Source organism: Spermophilus citellus (genome assembly GCF_964194105.1).
Source record: "Spermophilus citellus genome assembly, chromosome: 3".
Taxonomy (NCBI): Eukaryota; Metazoa; Chordata; class Mammalia; order Rodentia; family Sciuridae; genus Spermophilus; species Spermophilus citellus.
Window position 1 is genome coordinate 3988406 of NC_138184.1, and position 21371 is coordinate 4009776.

Genomic DNA, 21371 nt, shown 5'->3' on the forward strand with positions numbered 1-21371 from the left:
AGAAGCAGGCTCAGAGGCGACGTGGCTTGCCTCCTTCTGTCACTTTCTAGATATTTGACCTGGGGTGAGTTGCTTTAGTCCTGATCGTCTGCTTCCTTATTACAATCAGAAGAAAAAGCAGTTACTGTCTCAGGGTGTTAAGAATGTTAAATGAGCCAGCTTGGTGGCACACGCCTGTAATCCCAGCGGCTGGGGAGGCTGAGGCAGGAGGATCACAAATTCAAAGCCAGCCTCAGCAACAGCAAGGTGCCACGCAACTCAAAAATTGTGGTATATATAAAATGAATTAAATAAAGGTCTATTGACAACTCCAAAAAAAAAAAATCAACTACTTTTAAAAAATGTGTTTAGGGCTGGGCTGGGGTTCAGTGGTAGAGCGCTTGCCTAGCATGTGTGAAGCACTGGGTTCAAATTGTAATGCAAAAAAAAAAAAAAAAGTACATGTATAAAGGCAAAAAAAAAATAGGCTGGGGATGTGGCTCAGTGGTTGAGAACTTGTCTATCATGCGTGAGGCTCTGGGTTTTATCCCCAACACTACCCCCCCAAAAAAAGGATGGGGAGTGATGGAAGGTTTGAGAAGAGGGATGAAAAGGATGGCTGACCCCCAGGAGCCGTGGGTAGAGCTTAGCAACAACAGAAACTTGGGCCGGGGTGTGGCTGAGCAGTAGCCTATGCCTGAAGCTCAGTGCTGCGAAAAAGCAAAACAAAACTCTGAAACCCATTTAGGATTTGGTATAATCCAGATGGAGATTAATGGTGGCTCCAATGGGGTGGCAGGATGTAATCAGACTCTAGATAGGATTTAAAGGCAGAGCTCACCAGAGAGATGTGAGAGCAGTCTGCAAACCAAGCTACTGGCCCAAAGCAGTTCCAAAAGGGGAGATCTGTTAACTGAGGTGGGAAGCTGAGGGAGCAGCAGGAAATGTGTTATGGTTGGTATCTGATTTGCCTCTCTGCATCCCAGGGTCAGGGTTGAAACGATGTAGAAGCCATCAGTGTACAGATGAAGTAGGTGCCCGACTGAGAGCTGGCTGTGGATTTGGCACTGGGAATGTTGCTGGTGGCCATAAATCAGAGCACTTCAGATGCTGTGGGGACCAAAAGCCAGGCTACAGTGGATCCAGGAAAAATGAGGAAAACAGCAATAGGTGTCTTTCAGGGATTTTAGCGTAAAGGGAACAGAGTCCAGGGTATGTAGCTGGAGGGAGAAACAGGTTTGTTGTTTTTTTTTTTAATCTAGAGGGTCGTGATAATCGAAGGAATCTTTGAAAAACAACTACACTGCTACATTCAAACCTAACAAAAATCAGTACTTCTCAAGGGGAAATGAATGACATCTGGCTTTGACCTTTCACAACTCCCTAACCGCAAACTTGGCCCCATCCCATAAACACTTTTTTTTTGGGGGGGGGGGGTTGCTGGGGATTGAACTCGGGGCCCTCGACCACTGAGACACATCCCCAGCCCTATTTTGTATTTTATTTAGAGACAGGGTCTCACTCAGTTGCTTGGTACCTTGATGTTGCTGAGGCTGGCTTTGAACTCGCGATCCTCCTGCCTCAGCCTCCGGAGCTGATGGGATTACCGGCGAGCGTCACCGAGCCTGCTAGATTCCTCTACTCTTGACCCTTCCTCTCACCCCTGCACTTAACCTCTGTGCCTGCCTGTCTCCATAACCTTGACCTTGGCTCAATCCTCCTACCTTGAAAGCCAGGCCAGAACCTCTCTGGACCTTCCTACGAGATCCTGGCCAAGAGCCAGCTCAGTTGGACCTTTTCCCATTGCCAATAAAAGAGGCGGGTCGAGAAGCGGCGGCAGACGGACTCGCGGTACAGCCAACACAACCCGAGCTACCGAGGTCGCCGGGCCGACGGCGGTGGAGAGGAGGTGCGCTCAGGAGAGCCAATAGCTAGACAGGGCGAGGCAGGGCAACCAATAGCCTTGAGCAAGAGGCGGGGCCGTGGGGAAAGCCAATCGCTGCAGGAGACTGGAGAGGACACAGCCAATGGCTCTAGGGCGGGGGCGTTGCCCTGAACTCCGGCTTCCTCCGAGACCCGGCTCCAGGACCATGGCCGGGAGTGGGAGGTGGGCGCTGCGGACGCTTCCTGGGTCGGGCTGGGTGCGGGGCTCGGGCCCGGCGGTGCTGAGACGCCTGCAGGACTCGGCCGTGGTGCAGCCCGGCTTCTTGAGCAAGGACGAGGAGGAGACGCTGAGCCGCGAGCTGGAGCCTGAGCTGCGCCGCCGCCGCTACGAATATGATCACTGGGACGCGGTGAGGCGGGCGGGGCCCGGGTCCGCGTCGGGGGCGGGGCCATATCTGGGCGGGGCTGCGGATAAGGGGCGGGGACAGGGAAGCCACTCGAATGCCGGGGATCAGCTGGGGACGGGCCTAGGACAGGTTTGGGGTCTGAGGCTCTGGGGCCCAGATGCGAGCCCTACGGAGATGGGGCGTTGCTGTGGGAGGGGGTGAGAATTTCTGCAGAGGGGTGGGACCTGGGGGATGGGAACCTGGGAACAGCAAGAGCTCTTTGGAAATGAGAGCCGGGTCCTCACTAGATCTGGAGCTGAGGGGTATTTGGGACCAAGGGTCAGAAATGGATATGGAGGAGGTGAGGGAGGGTCAGTTGTTGGGGACAGACTAGGGTCTTGGGTGGGATCAGGTTGAGGGTGGAGACAGAAACAATGGATATTGGGATGGGGCTGTCGGCATTGGGGACCTGGAATTGGAGCCTGAGGTCAGATCTAGATGGGGCCTGGGTTAGAGGGTTCCAGTATCAGTGAGACCCAGCTAAGGCCTTCATTGTGGCAGGGGCCAGGTTAGGGATGGGATTGTGAGTGGAGGGCAGGGATAAAGGTCATGCTGGGAAAAACCAGTCCTTAGCTCTGGACTCTGTCCCTCTGTGCCTCAGTTTCCTTATTTTCTCTGGGAGCTCTCAGGCATGACCCAAGCCCTCTGTGCAGGCCATCCACGGCTTCCGGGAGACAGAGAAGTCGCGCTGGTCAGAGGCCAGCCGGGCCATCCTGCAGCGTGTGCAGTCAGCTGCCTTTGACCCTGGCCAGACCCTGCTGTCCCGGGTGCATGTGCTAGACCTGGAACCTCAGGGCTACATCAAGCCCCACGTCGACAGTGTCAAGGTGGGCAGAAGCCAGCACCTGGGAGTTCCCAGCTTGGGGTGGACAGGCCAGGCCAGAGTCTGACCCACCACCATGCTGCCTCTTTCAGTTCTGTGGAGCCACCATCGCTGGCCTGTCCCTACTGTCTCCCAGTGTCATGCGGCTTGTGCACACCCAGGAGCCAGGGCAGTGGCTGGAACTGTTGCTGGAGCCTGGTTCCCTCTATATCCTAAGGTCCATCCAGCCAAAGAGCCCCACCCCACCAGCGTCCTGCCCCTTCTCTCATTGGCCTTCACAGCAGGGACTGCCATTACCCCAGGGCGGGCCTGAGGGCTGCAGGGGGACTGGAACCCTGGTCTACCTAGAACTCATAGCCTTCTTTTCTCTTGCAGGGGCTCAGCCCGTTATGACTTCTCTCATGAGATTCTTCGGGATGAAGAGTCATTTTTTGGGGATCGGCGGATTCCACGGAGCCGACGCATCTCTGTGATCTGCCGCTCTCTCCCTGAGGGGCTGGGACCAGGGCAACCTGGACAGCCACCGCCAGCCTGCTGACCCTCAGGTCCATTCCTGTTTTACCCAGACTCTGGATTTGTGAATAAAGTTGGAGAAGGGACAGCAGCCTCCTTGCTCTGCTGTCTCCTGAGACTGACCCCTGCAGGGGAAGCTCAGGGCTGCCAGGGTGGCAGTTAGGAACATGCTGGCTTAGCACACAGTCACCAGGCCAGGAAAGCAGATTCTTTATTGTGCTCTTTGCCAGCACCCAGCCCACCACCCCTTCTTGTCTTCTTGCTTCCAGGCTCCTATAAATAAGTGAGCCCAGCTCCTCCAGAGCTCCATGCACAGGGAACCGGAGCTCTGGGCTGGGCACTGTCACCCACAGCTGCAGGCAGCTGCTGAGAGCTGGGGCAGCCTCTGCCAGCGGTGATGGTCATCAATGAAGGCCACATCAGCATAGCGGGTAGGCCGGCAGCAGGGCCCACCAAAGGCTCGGCCCTGGCCCCGCAGTTGGGCCAGCGTCAGGCCGTGCTGGGTGCGGGCTCCGCGGGGGCAGCTGCCAGCACAGTAGCGAAAGGTGATCTTCTCCTCGGAGGCATAGCCCAGGCCCAGCTCCGCCACGGGTAGGGTCAGGCTCCATAGTTGGCAGGGGCTGGCTGGGGCTCGGCGTAAGCGGGCATGGGGGTGGTGAGTGTCTAGGGAAAAAAGGGGCTTGGTTTAGGGTCAGTTATCAGCCTGAAAGAGCTGGGAAGTCACCTGGGGGCCCTGGGGTTTCTTACCCAGTGGCGGCCTGCAGGTCCCTCCAGCATCTGTTGTCCGCTCAGACAAGAACTCTTTCTCTGCCACAGAAGCCCCCTGAGTGTCAGGGCTCCAGCCGATGCCCAGCTGTAGTGCTAGGAGCAGCAGAAAGCCGAGCAGGACTCTCCCCGTGGCCATTGTGTCAGGCAGGTCCTGAGGCTGGGGAGCCCTGTGCCTTGAATTTATCCCTTGCCTGCCTGGCAGGGAAATAACCTCTTCCTCGCCTGCGTCCTGCACAGCTGGTCCCCCAGTCCTCAGCTCTAGGCGTCAGTTCCCTCTGCCCCACATCCGTCCTTCTAAGAGTTAAGGGCGCACCCCCACCCCACCCCATCCAGACATTCCACAGACCCATTTCCAACACCCCCGTCGCCCCCTGATTTACGAGTCATGCTGGAAGCCAGGCCTGAGCCCAGTGTGGACAACCAGTGTCCCTGCTGCCCCTGCTGTCTAGTTCAGGAACCCCCATGTTGAGTGCTGGGAAGGCGGCTTGGCAGGTGGTCAGGTCAAGGGGAATCTTCCAGCACGGCTTCCTCCTGAAGGATTAAGACATCATGCCCCTGTCTCCGGGCCTGGCTCAGCCAGCATCAAAACAGGAAAAGGGAGAGGCTGGGGATGGCCAAGCATGGGACATGGGGCAGGGATTCCTGTCTTGAAAGGAAACCTGAGGGCCCAACTGCAGCCCTATCCTGGGACCTGAGAGCATCAGCCAAGGGGAGCTAGACTTCCAGGTCCAGGGTGAAGCCAGCAGTAAGTCATGGCGAGGCATGGGTTCTGGTGGCCTTCACACCCATGGGACCTGGTGTGAGTGTTCAGTGTTTAGTGCTATGCCTCACGCTGAGGAGCTGCCCAAAGCTTTTTTTTTTTTTTTTTAATACTTATTTTTTTAGGTGTAGATGGACACACGCAATCCCTTTATTTTTATGTGGTGCTGAGGATGGAACCCAGGTCCCACCCGTGCTAGGCGAGCGTTCTACGCTGAGCCACAGTCCCAGCCCTCTGCCCAGAGCTTTTGAGGCAGGAGATTACAAATAGCTTCACTGTGTGTGAGGAGGTGCCTGGTCCCACACAGAGGAGAGGTTAAAGCTTGGAGATGCTGCACCCCATGATTGGGAGTGTAAATTGGTAGCTCTTTGCATGAGCAACTGAGGAAACCTCCTTCAGGAGTTCCTCCACCTGGGAACTAAGCTGTAAGCCCAGGGATACTAGCTGCACCTTGGTTACGGGAAGCCATGGGTCCGCAGGGACCTGCGTCCATGATCGTCGTGGTTGTTCTTGTTGCAGTACATATTTATGTTACTTTCAGGAAAAAAAAAAAAGTCACTTAAGTCATCCAGAACTACACCTGGGATTTGAGCCCCAGGTCCCCAGAATGCCAGGCTTCTAGCCTGACCAAAGGTGACACTGCCTCCCTCAGATGCTTCCTGGCCTGAGGTGGACCCTGGGTCAGAATACACACAGCAGGAACGACAGGGGTGGAACCTCCCGGGTAGAGAGTGAGTGCTGCTGTCCTGAGGCCCAAAACCCTGGCAGAAGGACGGGAGGAAAGTTGGACCACACGGGGGATTCCTGGGAATTAGCCTGCTATCTCAGGCATCCCTCGAGGCAGCCAGGGGCCTGCAGAACGGGGTGGGGCAGTTTTCCACCTGCAGTTTCCAACTGAGGGTAGGACCGAGGCCTGACCTCTGCCTTCAGCCAGGTCATTCAATGTTGTGATGTGGTGGGGTTGCATCCCGCGAGGAGGTGAAGCAACGGAGTCCACACACAGGAAAACTCCGGGAGTCAGGCTTGGTGGCGCTGAGCTCGTTTTATCGCTGCGGCAGAGCTACAGTTTATGTAGGGCATGTCTACCCATCACCATTGTATAAGCCAGCAGCACAACATCTTGGAGCCAGTCATCATCATAAAGATCAAAACTAACCGTACTACGGGGAAGTAAGGGAGCCTGCCAAGCGGTCGGGGAGGGCAGGAAGGGTCACCACTGGACGTTTCCAATGGCCTGTCCTAGAGCAAACAGGTGTTCCTGTTCGCTCACACTGGGAGGTTTCTCACTCTACCCATCCACGGCTGTCACCCACACTGCGGGCTGGTTCTTTCCCACATTTCCCCCCCTTTTTTTGGTATACATATACTAACATAGCTTGCTTAGTTTCCATCTTATAAAGTGTAGACACTTTATAAAGACATACAGTATAACAATACAAATGACACCTATGCCAGCGATAACCCAGTTGGTGGGATTAATCAGAGCTGAAAACTTGTCCCATAGCCTCTGCAGGAAGGAAGGATTGAGGATTAGGTTTGCTTTAGTTTTATTTAGGCTAAGAATATGGGGATGCAGCGTCATGGTGAAATTTCTAAAAGCTAGATTCCAGGGTCCTTTTAACCATTGAGTTAATTCAAACCAGGGTTTTGTGACATTTTCTACAGGGATAGCTGTTTGACAACATACAGATATTGAGGAATACAGGGTATCCTACATTTATCTGGAGGATATCGATTTTTTCATCCATGAGATTAACCTGTTGTTATAGCATTAGGATACCTCCCTGCAAGTGCAGGTTAAGTTGTTCTTACACAGTTAGGGCTCTAGCGGAGCGTTGAACTACCTGGTTGATAGTGGCGGCGTTAGCTGTAACTGGGCTAAAGCTATCCCAGCAGCCGTGGCAGCTGCTGCCGCAGCAAGAGAGGCAGCAATAATGGCAGCAGTAATATCAAAATCCCATTTTGGACGTAAGAGGGAGATCTCTTTGGTGAAGTGTACCTTTGGTGAGTGAAGTGGACAGAGGAACTGTCTGTCATCTGTTGGGAACCACAATATGGGGGGTGTCCTCATGAGCACTGCTGACTTAATGGAGGAGTTCCAGCAACTGGTCAACATACAGGAGGAATTAGTGCAGTCGGGTGACCTCTGGTGGGGTGGACTGTAGAACTTACAAAGAAAAAAGGTGGTTTAACACACACATGTCCCCGAGTAGCATGGGTAGCAACAGGAGAATCAAAGGTGCCATTAAACCAGATTGCATCAACGGTGACAATAGGGCTAATATCCATACATTTATAGGGGCCATATATTAATGGTTTACCCAGTTTTTTTTTAAATGAAGTGCATTTATTAGGAGAAAACACTCCAAAGACTCACCAGTAGTTCTCTTGCACACTTAGCCCTAGGCCAGGGCACACTTTACAACTGCACAAGAAAAGGACACCATGACAGAGTCCAGGGGATTTTGCTGACACCACAAAAGTAGTTTTAAGGCAGTTTAATTCAAGGTCACAAAAACTACATCTATGACATAAAACAATAAGTGACATTCAAAAATAGCCCTCAAAATGACCCAATACCAAGAAATCACTGATTTAGCGGAGGCAGCAGCCTCTGTCAGGAACAGACAAGTGACTCAAGAGCGATCCAGCACAACGCTGACGCAGATGGGCATTCTGAGACCGCCTCGTGCAGTCAGCACAGACTGGTGGTGCTACTTGCAGGCCCCGATCATGTGTTATTTCACATAAACATATTACACTGTCCAGGAAGAGCAAATGAACGTTAGGTGAGAGAAAACCAGGACTCGCTATCTCATACCACACACAGGGTTACAGAAAACACACGGCCAGACACGGTCACACTGAGACAGGTTAGTGACTTTTATGGCAGGCCCCTCCCAGGCACTGAAGATGAAGCTTAAAAATACACTGGGGTGAGCTCCGTCTTTCCTTCTGTGGTCACCACCTGGATTAGACTTCCTGAGCTGGGTCGGTTTTTCCCTGTGATCCAGTCATGGAAGGTTTCGACTAGGAATTCTAAGGGTGTCCAGGAGCTGAAGTCAGCCTCCGGCATTGATTTCCTGTTCATCGGTGTATCCAGGGTGACGGGGAGCACGGCGATGGCAGCAGCCCCAGGTGGCATGCCACTATTCTTGCCCGCGAGGCTCTGACAGAGCTGATGGACAGCACCCTTGGCCATGCCGTAGCCAATCATTCCGGGAGCCCCATCCAGGGCAGCCTTGGCACCAGCCAAGGTCAAGAGGCCTCCTTCTTTGAGGTGCTTAGTGGCCAGATGGCTGGAGATGGTCGATGTCCACATGCTCTGCTTCCACATCAGGTCGCAGTTTTTAAAGAGAGACTTGGATTTGGCGTTGCCCCCAGCCCATCCTCCAGCGACACAGAGAATGGCGTCCACCTGGTCTTCACCCAGGAGCTTTCCAACCTCAGCAGTCACCTGGGCAGCCTGCTCGGTAAAGGAGTCCGTCATCCTAACAACGACACTAGCACTGGCCTCCTCATTCTCCACCACATCGATGCGGGCCGGGAAGGCCTGCACGCATCCCGAGCCCATCACCAGCACCCGGCGCGCCTCGCCCGCCGGGGCCACCAAGCCGCTGCTCCCCGCCGGCGCCGCTGTTCCCTAGGCCCGGACTGAGCGCCGCACTGGCTACCGCCGCCTGGCCCTCCACCAAGGCAGGCGAGCTCCGCCTCCCCGCCTGGTTTACCCAGTTGTGCAGGACCAGGGGTAGTTTGTATTCTAAGATTTGCCCTTCTGGATTTTGGTTGGCTTTGCAGTGCTGTTTTTTAAGTGGGAGCCTCCCCAGCTGTAGGGCTGAGACCAACTAATGAGCTCATCCGAGAGGACCAATGGTCGGATGATGGAAAGGCAATTTCTCCATGTTATGGCCTCTAGAGGCGTAGAGCTATTTGTATATTTGCGTGATAGGCAGGGCTGTAAGAATGGTCGGGGCCATGAGGGGGACTCCCTAACTTGAACCTCCATGCTTTCCCCTTCTAGGGAGAGAGGCCTATATCCCATGATGCCCTGGAGAGTCCTGGTTCCCAGAGGGTGTCATCAGGGAAGCATGGTACAGACTGGCGTATCTCCCCCACATTGGAAGTGCTAGCAAGAAGCAAAAAGGTCCTTGTATGATTGACTTTAAGTGATGGGTTCCAGGAATACTGTACCATGGGATCTGACATTACAGGAATGAGAGGTAACATTAGTAGCAAGCAAGAAGGGCAGGACTGTATCGTCTAGGCCAAGAGGTAACAAAACTCCAGGAGTTGGTGCCCCCGCCCATCACGCCTGTGCTCGTGAGTTAGCGGTGGTGATGGTGCAGGGTAACAGGAAAAGAGTGTCCGCCCCTGGCTCCGGGTCTGGGGCCTATCCTGGGCTTGTTGAGCCAAGCTCTCTATGTCCCCCAGGTTCTTTTTTGTGCTCTTCTTCCATGAGATGGTCAGTGATGGTGTGGGCATTTCTTCTTTCCATTGCTGGTGGCAGTGGAGGTGTCGGCAGGCAAAGCACCAGGAAAGCCGCAGGCGGAGCCGGGAGGTGGGGTGTCGTCAACAGAGAGCCCCTTCAGGCGCCTGGCTGGTGGTTCCACCATCCTGGGTGGGAGATTCATGTTGTAGGACTGGGCGGATGGACTTTGCCGGGATCCAGATGGGCTGAGAAGCCATTTCTGGAATGACACAAGCAAAACCTCGCCCTTGGGTTAGCTGTTGGTGTGGGCCATTCCACCAATTGGTCATTGGGTCCTTCCAGTGGACTAGGGGGAGCGGGAACCCCAATGCTTAGTAGCTGGGGAAAGACCTGATGCATCAAAAGTTAAAAAATTTAAAGTTATCAATGATTGTGTCAGGAGAGTGTTAGGGTCCCCTTATTTCCCCCTTTTTCTTTTTGTAGTTGAGTTTTTATGGTTCGGTGGGCTCTTTCCACTATACCTTGTCCCTGGGGGTTATAGGGGATACCATTTGTATGAGTGATGTTCCAATTATGTAGGAACTTTGTAAATTTTGGGGATGTATAGGATGGGCCGTTATCTGTCTTGATTGCCCAAGGTACACCCATGCAGAGTTCAGCCTGGGCGACTCTGGAGAGAAATTCTGGAAACACTCATTGGGTTTTTGAATTAAGGACCTGAGATGGACTTCTGCCTGAGTAGAGGGGACACCCTTAAAGGCGCGCTGTGTGGGCTGGGGATGTGGCTCAAGCGGTAGCGTGCTTGCCTGACATGCGTGCGGCCCGGGTTCGATCCTCAGCACCACATACCAACAAAGATGTTGTGTCCGCCGAGAACTAAAAAAAAAATATTAAAATTCTCTCTCTCAAAAAAAAAAAAGGCGCGCTGTGCACACAGACGGACCTGATTAAAGTATTGGGCCACCCCTGCCACAGCCTGGGGGTGCTATGGTTTCCTTCACCTTACACATATCCACGGTCATGGCAACTTGGGCAGCAGCATTGCAGATGGCCCGTGGGCCACATTCATCACTAGAGGAAGCTTTGCACTGTAGGAATTGGGGTCTTGTAAGGATCCAATCATGGGGAGTTTGGGGATTATCTGCCCATTGGTCCATAAGCTGCTCCATATAGGGAGAGTCCAGACCATCTTCTAGGGTGGCCTTATGAATGGCGGCTAGATCCTTTTGGGTTGGAGCAATCCAAGGCTGATTTGCTACATTGGGCCCCACATCAACAGGGAAAGCCTGGGTGGCATGGGACCTCATCTTGAGCAAGTCTGAGTATTGATTCAAAAAGAAGTTATTAGAATAGGGCGGTGTGGGGCCTGCGGAGCTGGAGGAGACTGGCCACTGGATGGCAGTAGAGGCCAAGGATAAAGGGAGAGGTGAGCCATGGACCCCTGCAGTTACGGGCTGGGTACAGGGAGGGGTCCCCTTGCTCAGGCAGGCAGGTGTTGGTGCCTCAGAGGAAGTGTTGGCGGAGGCCCCTAAGGGTGCTTTTGCTTCCTGTGGAGGGGGGCTGGCAGTGGCAGAGGAACCTTCAAATCTAAGATCAGGCCTTTCAGCTACAAGGACATTGTGCTGGCTGACATCATCATCTTCAGTGGTCCCTCCTAAACATGCTATGATGGCGGTAAGGACTGGGAAGAAAGGGAGGGGGAGGCTTGGCCTTCTTGAATTCCCCTATTCCCAGCTAACACAAGGAAGTGATGCCAGAGCTCTTTGTCCCAAAGTGTATCAGAGGACATACAGGGAGCCAAGCAAACCACATTGTCCCTGAAGTCAAAGATATCAGGGTCTTTGGTCTTGAGACGGCGGCTCTGGGAAAGGATCCTGAGCCCAAAGAGCCAAAGAACAACGGTTACTATGGCATTCAGAAGGAGAAATCCTAGGATTGGGGCCCACTGATGTTAAGGGGGTAGGTGGAAGGAATCAGGGGACATGGAAAAGGGGTATTGGGTCAAAAAGTGCTGTTTGGGAGGGAGACTTCCCTGCTGTCACCCCGGGGGCCAGCTGTCACCCATATGTCCCTCACTGTCTCTCAGAAGTGAAGGGTGGCTATAAGCCGTGACCTTCATGGTTTAGGCACTGGGAGACCAAACCCTTACTTGTTTCTTCTGAATGAACCAAGGGGCTCCCACTTTGTAGCAAGCCAGGGAGCAGGGGGTTATGTGCCTCCCTAATAAATCCTATCATAGAGGCAATAAACTGAAACCACAAACCAAAAGCAAAAAGGGGGCAAAGAGGTCCGAGCGCTCACCAGGCGCAGACATATAAGCCGATCAGGGGCACTCACCTCGCCTTTGTTGCCACAGAAGTCGTCCCACGGGGACCGCCCCACGTTGTGGGACACCAGATGTTGTGATGTGGTGGGGTTGCATCCCGCAAGGAGGTGAAGCAACGGAGTCCACACACACGAAAACTCCGGGAGTCAGGCTTGGTGGCGCTGAGCTCGTTTTATCGCGGCAGAGCTACAGTTTATGTAGGGCATGTCTACCCATCACCATTGTATAAGCCAGCAGCACAACATCTTGGAGCCAGTCATCATCATAAAGATCAAAACTAACCGTACTACGGGGAAGTAAGGGAGCCTGCCAAGCGGTCGGGGAGGGCAGGAAGGGTCACCACTGGATGTTTCCAATGGCCTGTCCTAGAGAAAACAGGTGTTCCTGTTCGCTCACACTGGGAGGTTTCTCACTCTACCCATCCACAGCTGTCACCCACACCTGGGGCTGGTTCTTTCCCACAATGCAAGACAGGTTCAAAGGTAGTGGCTGTAGCCAAATCTCTCAGCCACACTGCTGTCCAGAAACCTCCCTGCAGGGAACCTGGTGGGGCTGGACATGCAAAAGCATCACCTGGCTTGAAAGGCGAGAGGACACCCCAGAAACCCCCTAGGGAACTGAAAATAGGCCCAGATGCTAAAGCCAGAAAAAAGGACACGAGGCTCTGGTGGCCGTGCAGACAAAGACTGAGGGGAGCTGGGCAGGGTGGCACACATTTGTAATCACAGAAGCTTGGAAGGCTGAGGCAGGGGGGGTCTTGAGTTCAAAGCCAGCCTCAGCAAGTTAGGCCCTGAGCAACTTAGAGAGACCTTGTCTCAAAATAAAAGTTAAAAAGGCCTGGGGATGTGGCTCAGTGGTTAAGCGCCCTGGGTTCAGTCCACAGTACCAAAAAACAAACAGAACTCTGAGCTGAGAACCACACACAAAACCGGCAGGGGCGCACTCCTAGTAACTTTTGGAAGCCAAGGTAAAACCATCTTGAATGACCTGCTTAAAAAGTAGGCCTTGGGCTGGGGATGTGGCTCAAGCGGTAGCACGCTCGCCTGGCATGCGTGCGGCCCGGGTTCGATCCTCAGCACCACATACCAACAAAGATGTTGTGTCCGCCGAGAACTAAAAAATAAATATTAAAAATTCTCTCTCTCTCTCTCCTCTCTCACTCTCTCTTTGAAAAAAAAAAAAAAGTAGGCCTGCGAGGACCCCACCCCAAATCACAACCTGAGAAATATCCTATCCACAAGGGAAGGCAGAGGACACTGCAGATGCTCGACTCGTCAAACAGGCTGTAAGGTAGGGATGCTTAAAATAAAAACCTAAAATTCAAGAGGGGATCAAAGACATCAGGGACAAGACATCACCCAAACACAGCAGTCGATCTGAAAACCAAAAATACTAGTGTGGGCAACTGACAGTGGAGTCACTGGAACTGAGCGCTTGCCAGGTCTTGGGCCAGGAGCCTGGCTGAAGGCAGAAGCCCCGAAGGCAGTCGAAGCCACAGCTGCTATGACTGGGCTGTCCCAGTGCACGTGCTGAGCTGCCAGGAGAGCCCTGTCTTCCAGGTGCCTGTAAGGCAACAGGACGCAGGACCAGAGAGTGACTGGGGAAGGACACTGCCCAGGCACTTCTATGGTTGCTGATACAGGGGCGCAGGACTCAGGACAACCAGGCAGCAGACGTGGGCAGGTCTGGAGCACACAGTTTTATTGGGCAGGGGTAGATCTCAGTCCTTGAGGGAGAAGTGCATCTTGTCATTGACCATCTTGCGCTCGGGGTTGAGCCGCTTCAGGATCTGGGCCAGCAAGTTCACCGTCTGCTCACTGCTCAGCCCCGTCTTCTTGGTCTGAAACTTTTTCAATAGGTCTTTGGTGGTCATGGGCTTCCGCGTCAGGTAGCGGCGCACGGCGTCCTCGGTCACCTGCACATCACTGAGGAACAGAGGGTCAGGGTCAGCGAGATCCTGCAGTGGCCCCTGCCCAGCCCCTGCGTCCTAACCAACTTACCCGCTGCAGGGCGTGGACTTTCCAGAGGGCGGTTGCGGGGTCAACTTTCCGGACAGGCTCTGGGGCGCGGCGTCCAGCCGTAACCGCTTGGCGGCTGGTGCCTCGCTGACTCTCTTCCCTGTGGGAGCAGGGTCAGGATGAGTCTTGGGGTGGAGGGTGGACCCTAGCTCAGGGACTCAGGAGCACACAGATGGGGCTGATAGCTCACCTTGCTCCAGTTTGTTGGCAGCTGCCCGCAGGGTGGAGGAGGTGCTGGTCCCCTCTGCACTGGGTGTGCCAGGGCGGCTGCTGCCCCGAGAACTGCCTCCCGATGGCTTCCGCTCCCTCTTGGGGGGTGTCTTCTTTTTCTGCAGAGGTTAAGGTGGGGGGTATGAGCCTGCAAACAGACACCTGCCTGGCCCAGGCCCCAGACCGCTACTCACCGCCATGAACAGGGCTGAGGAGGCCTCACTGTCAATGTCGCTCTCCTCCGAGCTGTCTGACTCGTCACTGCTGTCTGCAGGAGCCAGCTTGGCAGAGTCAGGACCAGAGCAAGACCCCCTGCCCAGCCTCACTTCCATCAGGGCAGGAGGCCCAGGGGGAGGGGTGGGGGGCAGGGCACCAGGGCCTGCGCGAGGCCGGCAAGGGGAGCCCACCTTTCCTGCGCCTCTTCTCCTGCGGGGTGGGGGCCTTCTTCTCTTCCTCCTCCTCCTTGTCCTCCTCAGGAGGCTTCTCCTCCTCGCTCTCCTCGCTGCTCTCACTGTGCTCATCGACACCTGGGGAGGGGACGGGGTGAGCAGAGCAGGAGGGACCCTGCCTGCTGACTGCCCCCAGCACCTGGCCCCCGCCTACCTTTGGGCCCGTCCTCCTGCTGTGGCACCTTCGGTTTGCCCTCTGCCTCGTCCTGGGAGCTGCTGTAAGACAGAGGCGGCCAGAGGCTGAGCGGGCGCCTCTGGAGGCCAGCCAGGGTCTCACACCCACCTCCCGCCTGCCTCACCTGGAGCCATCGGACATGTAGTCTACCTCCTGGCCCTCAAAGTCACCGTCATCACTGTCCTCAAAGGCCTCATCATCCGAGCCCTTCTTCTTCTTCTTCTTCCGGCCCGCCTTGGTCAGTGGCTTCTTCTTCTTGGCCTTGGGGGCTCTGCTGCCTGGGGGAGGGCAGAGGGGACTCAGGCCATGGACCACTGCGTCCTTCAGGTTCTGCCATGTTCTGACATCCTGGGAGTGGATGACTGGCTCCCCAGGCCTGGCCAGTTCTTCCAGAAGTGAGGGCAGATCTGCGAGCAGCGCTTACAGCAAGCAGCCCAGTCCAGAGCCGCCCGCAGCCCCAGGCTCACACACCACTGCCCCAAATCACCCAGAGCCAGGTGAGGGACGCCAGTCATTCAGCCCCAGTGGAGGCCGTGCCTCAGCTCTCCAGCTCCTGCCTTCCAGGTGGCCCTCATGCCCGTCATTTCCAGGACAACAATGACAACAAGCCTCTCTGGGTGACATCATCCCATCAGCCCCCTCTCCATCTACAGTCAGCACGAGCGACACTTACCCTCCTCGCCGCTGGCGTCACTGTCATCAGAGGACATCTCCAGGTCATCCTCCAGGTCGTGGATGCGCAGCTCGCTGGCCTTCCTGCGGCCCCGCTTCTCCTTCCCCTCCTCGTCCTCGTCCTGGTCCTGGTCCTTCAGCCGCCGCTGCTGCATGATGCTGAAGTGGTTCAGGACCTTATTCCTTCTGTGGGCCAAGTGAAGGCAAGGCAGGGTGACCAGGGGCTCAGCACCTGCACCTCCGTGTGCAGGACCCAGGGGGTGACAGGAACCAGACGCTGCCTTAGCAAGGGGCTCACTGGAATCCCATGAGGGAACTGGCTGCCCACCTCCGTCCACCCGAGGGCCTCAAGGTCTGGATGGTGCTAGAGTGTCTGCCCCCTGGGGCACAGGGCCATTCCCAGGCCACAGACTGGCCATCTCGTATTCATGTTACACTCCTCTTATCCTTTACAGGTACCTTTCTCTTTGTCTTAATGACAGGCATAGTGACATTTCCACTGGAACACCACTCCATGGATCATGGCAACCAATGACGGCCCTTCACTTAGTGAAGGGCTCAGGGGCTACATCCAACAGTGAGTGCAAAATTCACAGGCACTGTAGGAAGGAACGAAACCTGTCCCAACACGGTGAATGCCTTTAACATTACATAAGCGCACCCTGAGAAATGGTGACGAGATATTTTATGTTTTAAACCACAATCTTAAGGTTTTCATAATTATTAAAAAAGAGAGGGGGCGGGGGATGTAGCTCAGTGGTTAATACCAAAAAAAAAAAAAAAAAGGCGAATAGCCCTGGTAGAGGTCAGATGAATCCAAAGACAACATGCTCAGGGAACATGGAAGACACCCTGGGCTGGGTGTGGCGCAGTGGCAGCGTACGTGCCTAGCATGCACAAGGCCCTGGGTTCTGTCCCTAGCATTGAAAAAAAAAAAAAAAAAAAGGAAAAAAACCAAAAAGCCAAATACGCAAGGATACACACTGCACGCTGCGGGACTCCACTCAGAGGGGCCCTGGGACCCTCAGATCCAGAGACTGAGAACATCATGGCCGGTGCCAGGCACTGGGGTTCAGTTTGGGAAGATGGTAAAATTCTGTAGATGACTGGTGGTGACCATTGTTAAACAGTGTGACTGTCCTTAAAAACAAAACAAAACAGGCCAGGTGCAGTGGCACACACCTATAATCTCAGTGGCTTAGGGGGCTGAGGCAGGAGGATCACGAGTTCAAAGCCAGCCTCAGCAAAAGTGAGGCACTAAGCAACTCAGTGAGACCCTGTCTCTAAATAAAATACAAAATAGGGCTGGGATGTGGCTCAGTGGTCGAGTGTCCCTGAGTTCTATTCCCTGATCCCCGCCCCTGCCCCCGCAAAAATAAATAAATAAGACTGATGAGTGCTGACCAAATGTCCTGACTTCTGCTTCTAATGTGCCTGTCTACACATCAGAAAAAGATGAGTAACACTCTACTGTCACATGTGTCTAAATAGAACAAATTTTAAACATAATAATTAAAAAAAAAAAAAAAGCTGAGTAAAAATAGGTGTCCCTAGTCCCTTGGCCTGAGGCCCTCAAGGCCCTCAAGAAACTATATAAACAAACTAGATGCCTGTCAGTAGATGAATGGATAAAGAAAATGTGGCATATATACACAATGGAATATTACTCAGCAATAAAAGAAAATAAAATCATGGCATTTACAGGTAAGTGAATGGAGTTGGAGAATATAATGCTTAGTGAAGTTAGCCAATCCCAGAAAACCAAATGCCAAATGTTTTCTCTGATATAAGGAGGCTGATTCATAGGAGGCTGGGGTTGGGAGGGGGAGCATGGGAGGATTAGAGGAATGCTAGATAGGGCAAAGGGGAGGGAGGGGAAGGGAGGGGGCAAGAGGGTAAAAAGGATGGTGGAATGAGACGGACGTCATTACCCTAAGTACATGTATGGAGACACGATGGTGTGAACATACTTTGTATACAACCAGAGATATGAAAAATTGTGCTCCATATGTGTAATATGAATCATAATGCATTCTGCTGTCATATATCACAATTTACAATTTAAAAAATGCCCTTGAACCTGCAGGGAGCCACAGTCAGGTCATGGCCTGGCCCATCAAACAGGTGCCAGCACAGCTTGGCCTGCTGCTAGGGAAGCACAACAATGCTTGTTGACTAAGCAGACTGAACTTGTGATCCAGAGATGGCATATCCCTCCTGCTTTGACTCATTAAAACAAACTTTTCTCCTGGAAGCTGTGAAAGCAGATTCTAAAGACAATATCACAAACAGAGAGGAAAGCAGAGAGCACCACAGGGGGTGCCTGCCCAGGGCCACAATAAAGCCTCAGGGGGTCAAGAAGCAGAGCAAGGCACAGACAGCAGCTAGCAGCGGGCAGAGGATCCCAGGCCAGAGGCTAACCCAGGGGACAAGGGGACTGGAGCTAAGCTAATCTTTGCCCAATGTGAAAATTTCAACTCAAGGAAATGATTAAACAAAGGTGGGGCCAGGAAGGGAGGATGTCTTTCTGCCCTTTGAGGGCTGTGATTCCTTGGGCCATTCCTGCCACTCTGTGACACACGCAGACAGAGTTTTGCAGACATGCCCACAGCGCCATCCTGCACCAAATGGATGCCCCAGGGCTGCAGTGACCCAGGAATGTCAGATCCTCAGCTAGGACTGCAAGGCCCATGTTCCCAGCTCTCCCCACAATCACTCTGCTCCAGCTTGTTTTGCCATGTCCTTGGCCCCACAACTGTACCTGTGCTGTCCCCATTTCCAAGGCCAGAAATGCCATGGCTGCATCAGGAGGCCCCTTTTGAGCCCCCTTGTAAAGGCCCCCTTGCAGTGGCACGTGGAGCAGACCCACCAAGGCAGCTAACCCCGCAGCTGCCAGCTGGCCCCACGCTGCTCTGCCACCTCCTGCACCAGGTTCACCAGCTCCCAAGGGTCCATATCTCCCTGAGAGCTCTATGTGGGCGGGTGGGCACTGCCTTGGTCCGCCAAGTGCCCAGACTCCAGCACAGCTTGGCCTGCTGCTAGGGAAGCACCTCCTGGCCCCTGCCAGCTCACCTCTCCCACTCCTCCTCAGCCTCCTCAGCAGTGAGCGTGCGGTGTCGAGCCAGTGGTGTGAAATTGTACCAGTTGTGCACAGGAAAGGCCTCAAAGGCTCCGTCAGGACACTGGGTGAAGATGTAGTAGGACGTGTTCTCCGTCACTCCTCCCTTCTTTATGCCCTTGAACCTGCAGGGAGCCACAGTCAGGTCATGGCCTGGCCCATGAAACAGGTGCACAGGACCTGCCTACGGCTTGCACGTGCCTCCCTGTGTGCCTCCTCTGTAGCACCTGCCTGGGTTCCCTGGGGAAAGCCCATGACAAGCCCTGGGCAAGCCCAGACGAACCCAGCTTCGATTTTCCCAGCTGGAGGGCAGTTACAGCGCTCCCTCTTAGTACAGCAAGTTCAATATTGGGCTTATGCAACAATCACTTAATGGCTCTGTCACATGGGCTATGACCAGGAACTCAAGAAGCCAGACTGGAGCAGATCTGAAGTGGACACTCAACCCAGGCCACCATCTCCTTGAGCCCAAACAACTGCCCATGGCCTCCACCCTTACTTGCTGTTATCCCAAATCCAGGCAATCTTGTTCTGAGTCCTTTCCCAGCCTATAACTTTTCAAGGCCCCCCTGAGCACCCAGAACCCTGCACAACCCAGTTCTACCTGGAATACCTGCGCCAACCTGCATCACCCTTCCTGTTCTGCCCCAGAATGCCCTTTCCAAAAGGTCATCACAAGAGACAAGCACCACTGACGGCCCTCAGGGCTGCCACAGAACCAGGCATAAGTACCAAAAACAAAATAAGGGAGGAAGTGCAGGCCCGGTTATCTCACACAGCTGGGGAACTGAGGTTCAGAGGGGGCACCCAACAAGTGCACAGTGTGTGGGGGGTGGTCCCTAGGTTGGCACACTTCTCCCGCTGCCACTTACTTTCTGCCTGATTTTCCATTGACACGTAGGAGCCAGGGCTGGTCCTCAGGCCGGAACTCCTTGAGGATGATGCCGTACTTTTTCCGACGAGCCTCTTCCCGAAGCTTGCGGTTGAACTCACTGCCTGCACCCGACTCGGGCATCTCCTCCTCCTGGTAAATCTTCTTGTTACTCAAGTCCCTCTCTAGCCGGGCCTGGAGGGGAAGGAAGAAAAGTCTCTCAGGGGCCCACCTTGGCTTGGGCCGTGCTCCTGTGAGGAACACCCCTAATTCTCACTACACTGTACTCCAACAAAGCCAATTTCCCTCTTGGCAAAAAGAGCACAGGATGCTAGCTAGCACTTGATGAATCTGAGTAAAGGGAATTTGGGACTTACAACAACAACTACTTATTAAATAGAACGATGATAATAATCTATTACAACGAAAGTTGTAAGACTCTCTCAAAATACCTTGTACTTTCCTCTTTTCATTTAAAGAGGCACTTTATGCCTTTGACATACCCAACTTTCCAGCATCATTGCTCTTGTGCTTTTGGGTTCTTAGTAAAAGAAGGGTTACTGGAACACAAGCAATGAGATATCAGAACAGTTGATCTGATAATGGAGACACCTACTAAGGCCTCCCAGGCTGGCCTTAAACTTATGATTCTCCAGGCTTGGACTTGGCAGTAGCTGGAATTATAGGTGTGTACCACTGCCTCTGGCACCTTAGTTACCATTACAGCTAAAGAACCATAACCATCCTTAAGTCTAAGGTCATATTCTCTAATCTCCCACCACTTCCCAGAACCCAGGACTTACCTGATTCCATGTAGCAAAATTGACTTTATCGGCTGCATTGAAAGCCATTATGTTATATTTTTTGGTTGTGTTCCTGGAGGGGGCAAAAAAGGCAATGCTAATTCAATTAGTCATTCAGCAAACCCACCCTGGTTCAGCTCTTTGTGCTGCACAGTGCTGAGAACATATGAAAGACTCCAAGGATCCCCACTTTGTCATGGAAGCTGGATCCATCTCCTCCCAATCTCAAAAAGATGAGGAATAACAAAGATTTGGGGGAACCCAAGATGTGGGGGATAACTGAGAACTTGGCCTAGTGAGGAGGGAGCACAGGCAGGGAATGCTTCCTGGAGAAGGAAAATGCTGGAACTGAATTTTACAGGATGGAATCACAGCTGGTATGGAAGGACACTAGTGGCAGAGGTGACAGTATGTACAAAGATTTTACCAGTTTCAAACAGAACAAAGTAGCTGATTGGAAGCTCGCTAAGGTTTCAATTTTTTTTCTTTCGGGGTGGGCAGGGCCAGGGACTTACTTGGGAACTCGAACAACATACTCGGTAACATTCGGAGCGCCGGGACCCTGCGGAGAGGAGGCAGGATGGTGAGGAGGGGCCGCCAGCCAGGCCGCCGCCGGGACCCCCCGAACCCTGCTTCATTCGTACTCACCAGGGCCGCCATGGTCAGTGGGTCGGGTCCAGTCCGATGTGGATTCTGTTCGTCTGCCGCGGGGCCCGCGTCCCTTAGTCTCGAGCAAGCCGCACTCTAGGTGTCAGGCTTCCAATCCCGAGAGAGGATAGCGAAGACTGCAAGCGCTAAGCGCCGCGGGCCCAGGGGAAAAAAACACCCGGAAGTAACCCTCCCACGTCATTTTGCGCACGCGCCGCAGCCCGGCCGGAAGCGGAAGTCCGCTGCTGACCGACGGCACCATCCTCCAGGGTTGTAGGCCAGTCAAAACTATCATTTGTGTTTCCCCCTCCCCGTCCCATCTCAGACTCAACACACCCAGGCCCACTGTGAGACAAATCAGCCGCCTTCGGTGGCAGACATGCTTGTGTACGACGCGGATAATTTAACCACGACGTGTGGAAACGCCTTCCTCCGTGATGTCACAGCCAGGGGCCGCGGGGCACCCTGGGTAAGCTGGG

The 21371-nt window shown here is 53.8% G+C and overlaps 4 protein-coding genes across 4 annotated transcripts; 1 reads left to right on the forward strand and 3 right to left on the reverse strand.

The window, feature by feature from the left end:
• The first annotated feature begins 2036 nt into the window (after positions 1–2036).
• ALKBH7 (alkB homolog 7) lies at positions 2037–3736 on the forward strand. The gene is made up of 4 exons (XM_081286432.1): positions 2037–2273; positions 2963–3136; positions 3225–3349; positions 3508–3736. The coding sequence occupies exons 1-4, from the start codon at positions 2070–2072 to the stop codon at positions 3668–3670; spliced, it is 666 nt and encodes a 221-aa protein (XP_081142558.1). The 5' UTR covers positions 2037–2069; the 3' UTR covers positions 3671–3736.
• Positions 3737–3870: 134 nt separating this feature from the next.
• On the reverse strand, positions 3871–4762 carry PSPN (persephin). The gene is made up of 2 exons (XM_081286433.1): positions 4393–4762; positions 3871–4308 (listed from the first exon to the last, which is right to left on the reverse strand). Exons 1-2 carry the CDS (start codon positions 4547–4549, stop codon positions 3989–3991), a joined length of 477 nt encoding a protein of 158 aa, XP_081142559.1. The 5' UTR covers positions 4550–4762; the 3' UTR covers positions 3871–3988.
• Positions 4763–7509: 2747 nt separating this feature from the next.
• LOC308645747 (dihydropteridine reductase-like) lies at positions 7510–8711 on the reverse strand. Its single transcript, XM_081288165.1, has one exon. The coding sequence runs from the start codon at positions 8661–8663 to the stop codon at positions 8094–8096; it is 570 nt and encodes a 189-aa protein (XP_081144291.1). The 5' UTR covers positions 8664–8711; the 3' UTR covers positions 7510–8093.
• Positions 8712–13607: 4896 nt separating this feature from the next.
• Positions 13608–21155, reverse strand: GTF2F1 (general transcription factor IIF subunit 1). Its single transcript, XM_081286378.1, has 13 exons — positions 20893–21155; positions 20760–20806; positions 20245–20317; positions 19443–19636; positions 18525–18695; positions 15454–15638; positions 14905–15058; positions 14760–14821; positions 14564–14683; positions 14351–14424; positions 14137–14275; positions 13929–14046; positions 13608–13853 (listed from the first exon to the last, which is right to left on the reverse strand). Exons 1-13 carry the CDS (start codon positions 20902–20904, stop codon positions 13649–13651), a joined length of 1554 nt encoding a protein of 517 aa, XP_081142504.1. The 5' UTR covers positions 20905–21155; the 3' UTR covers positions 13608–13648.
• Between the last annotated feature and the right edge of the window lie 216 nt (positions 21156–21371).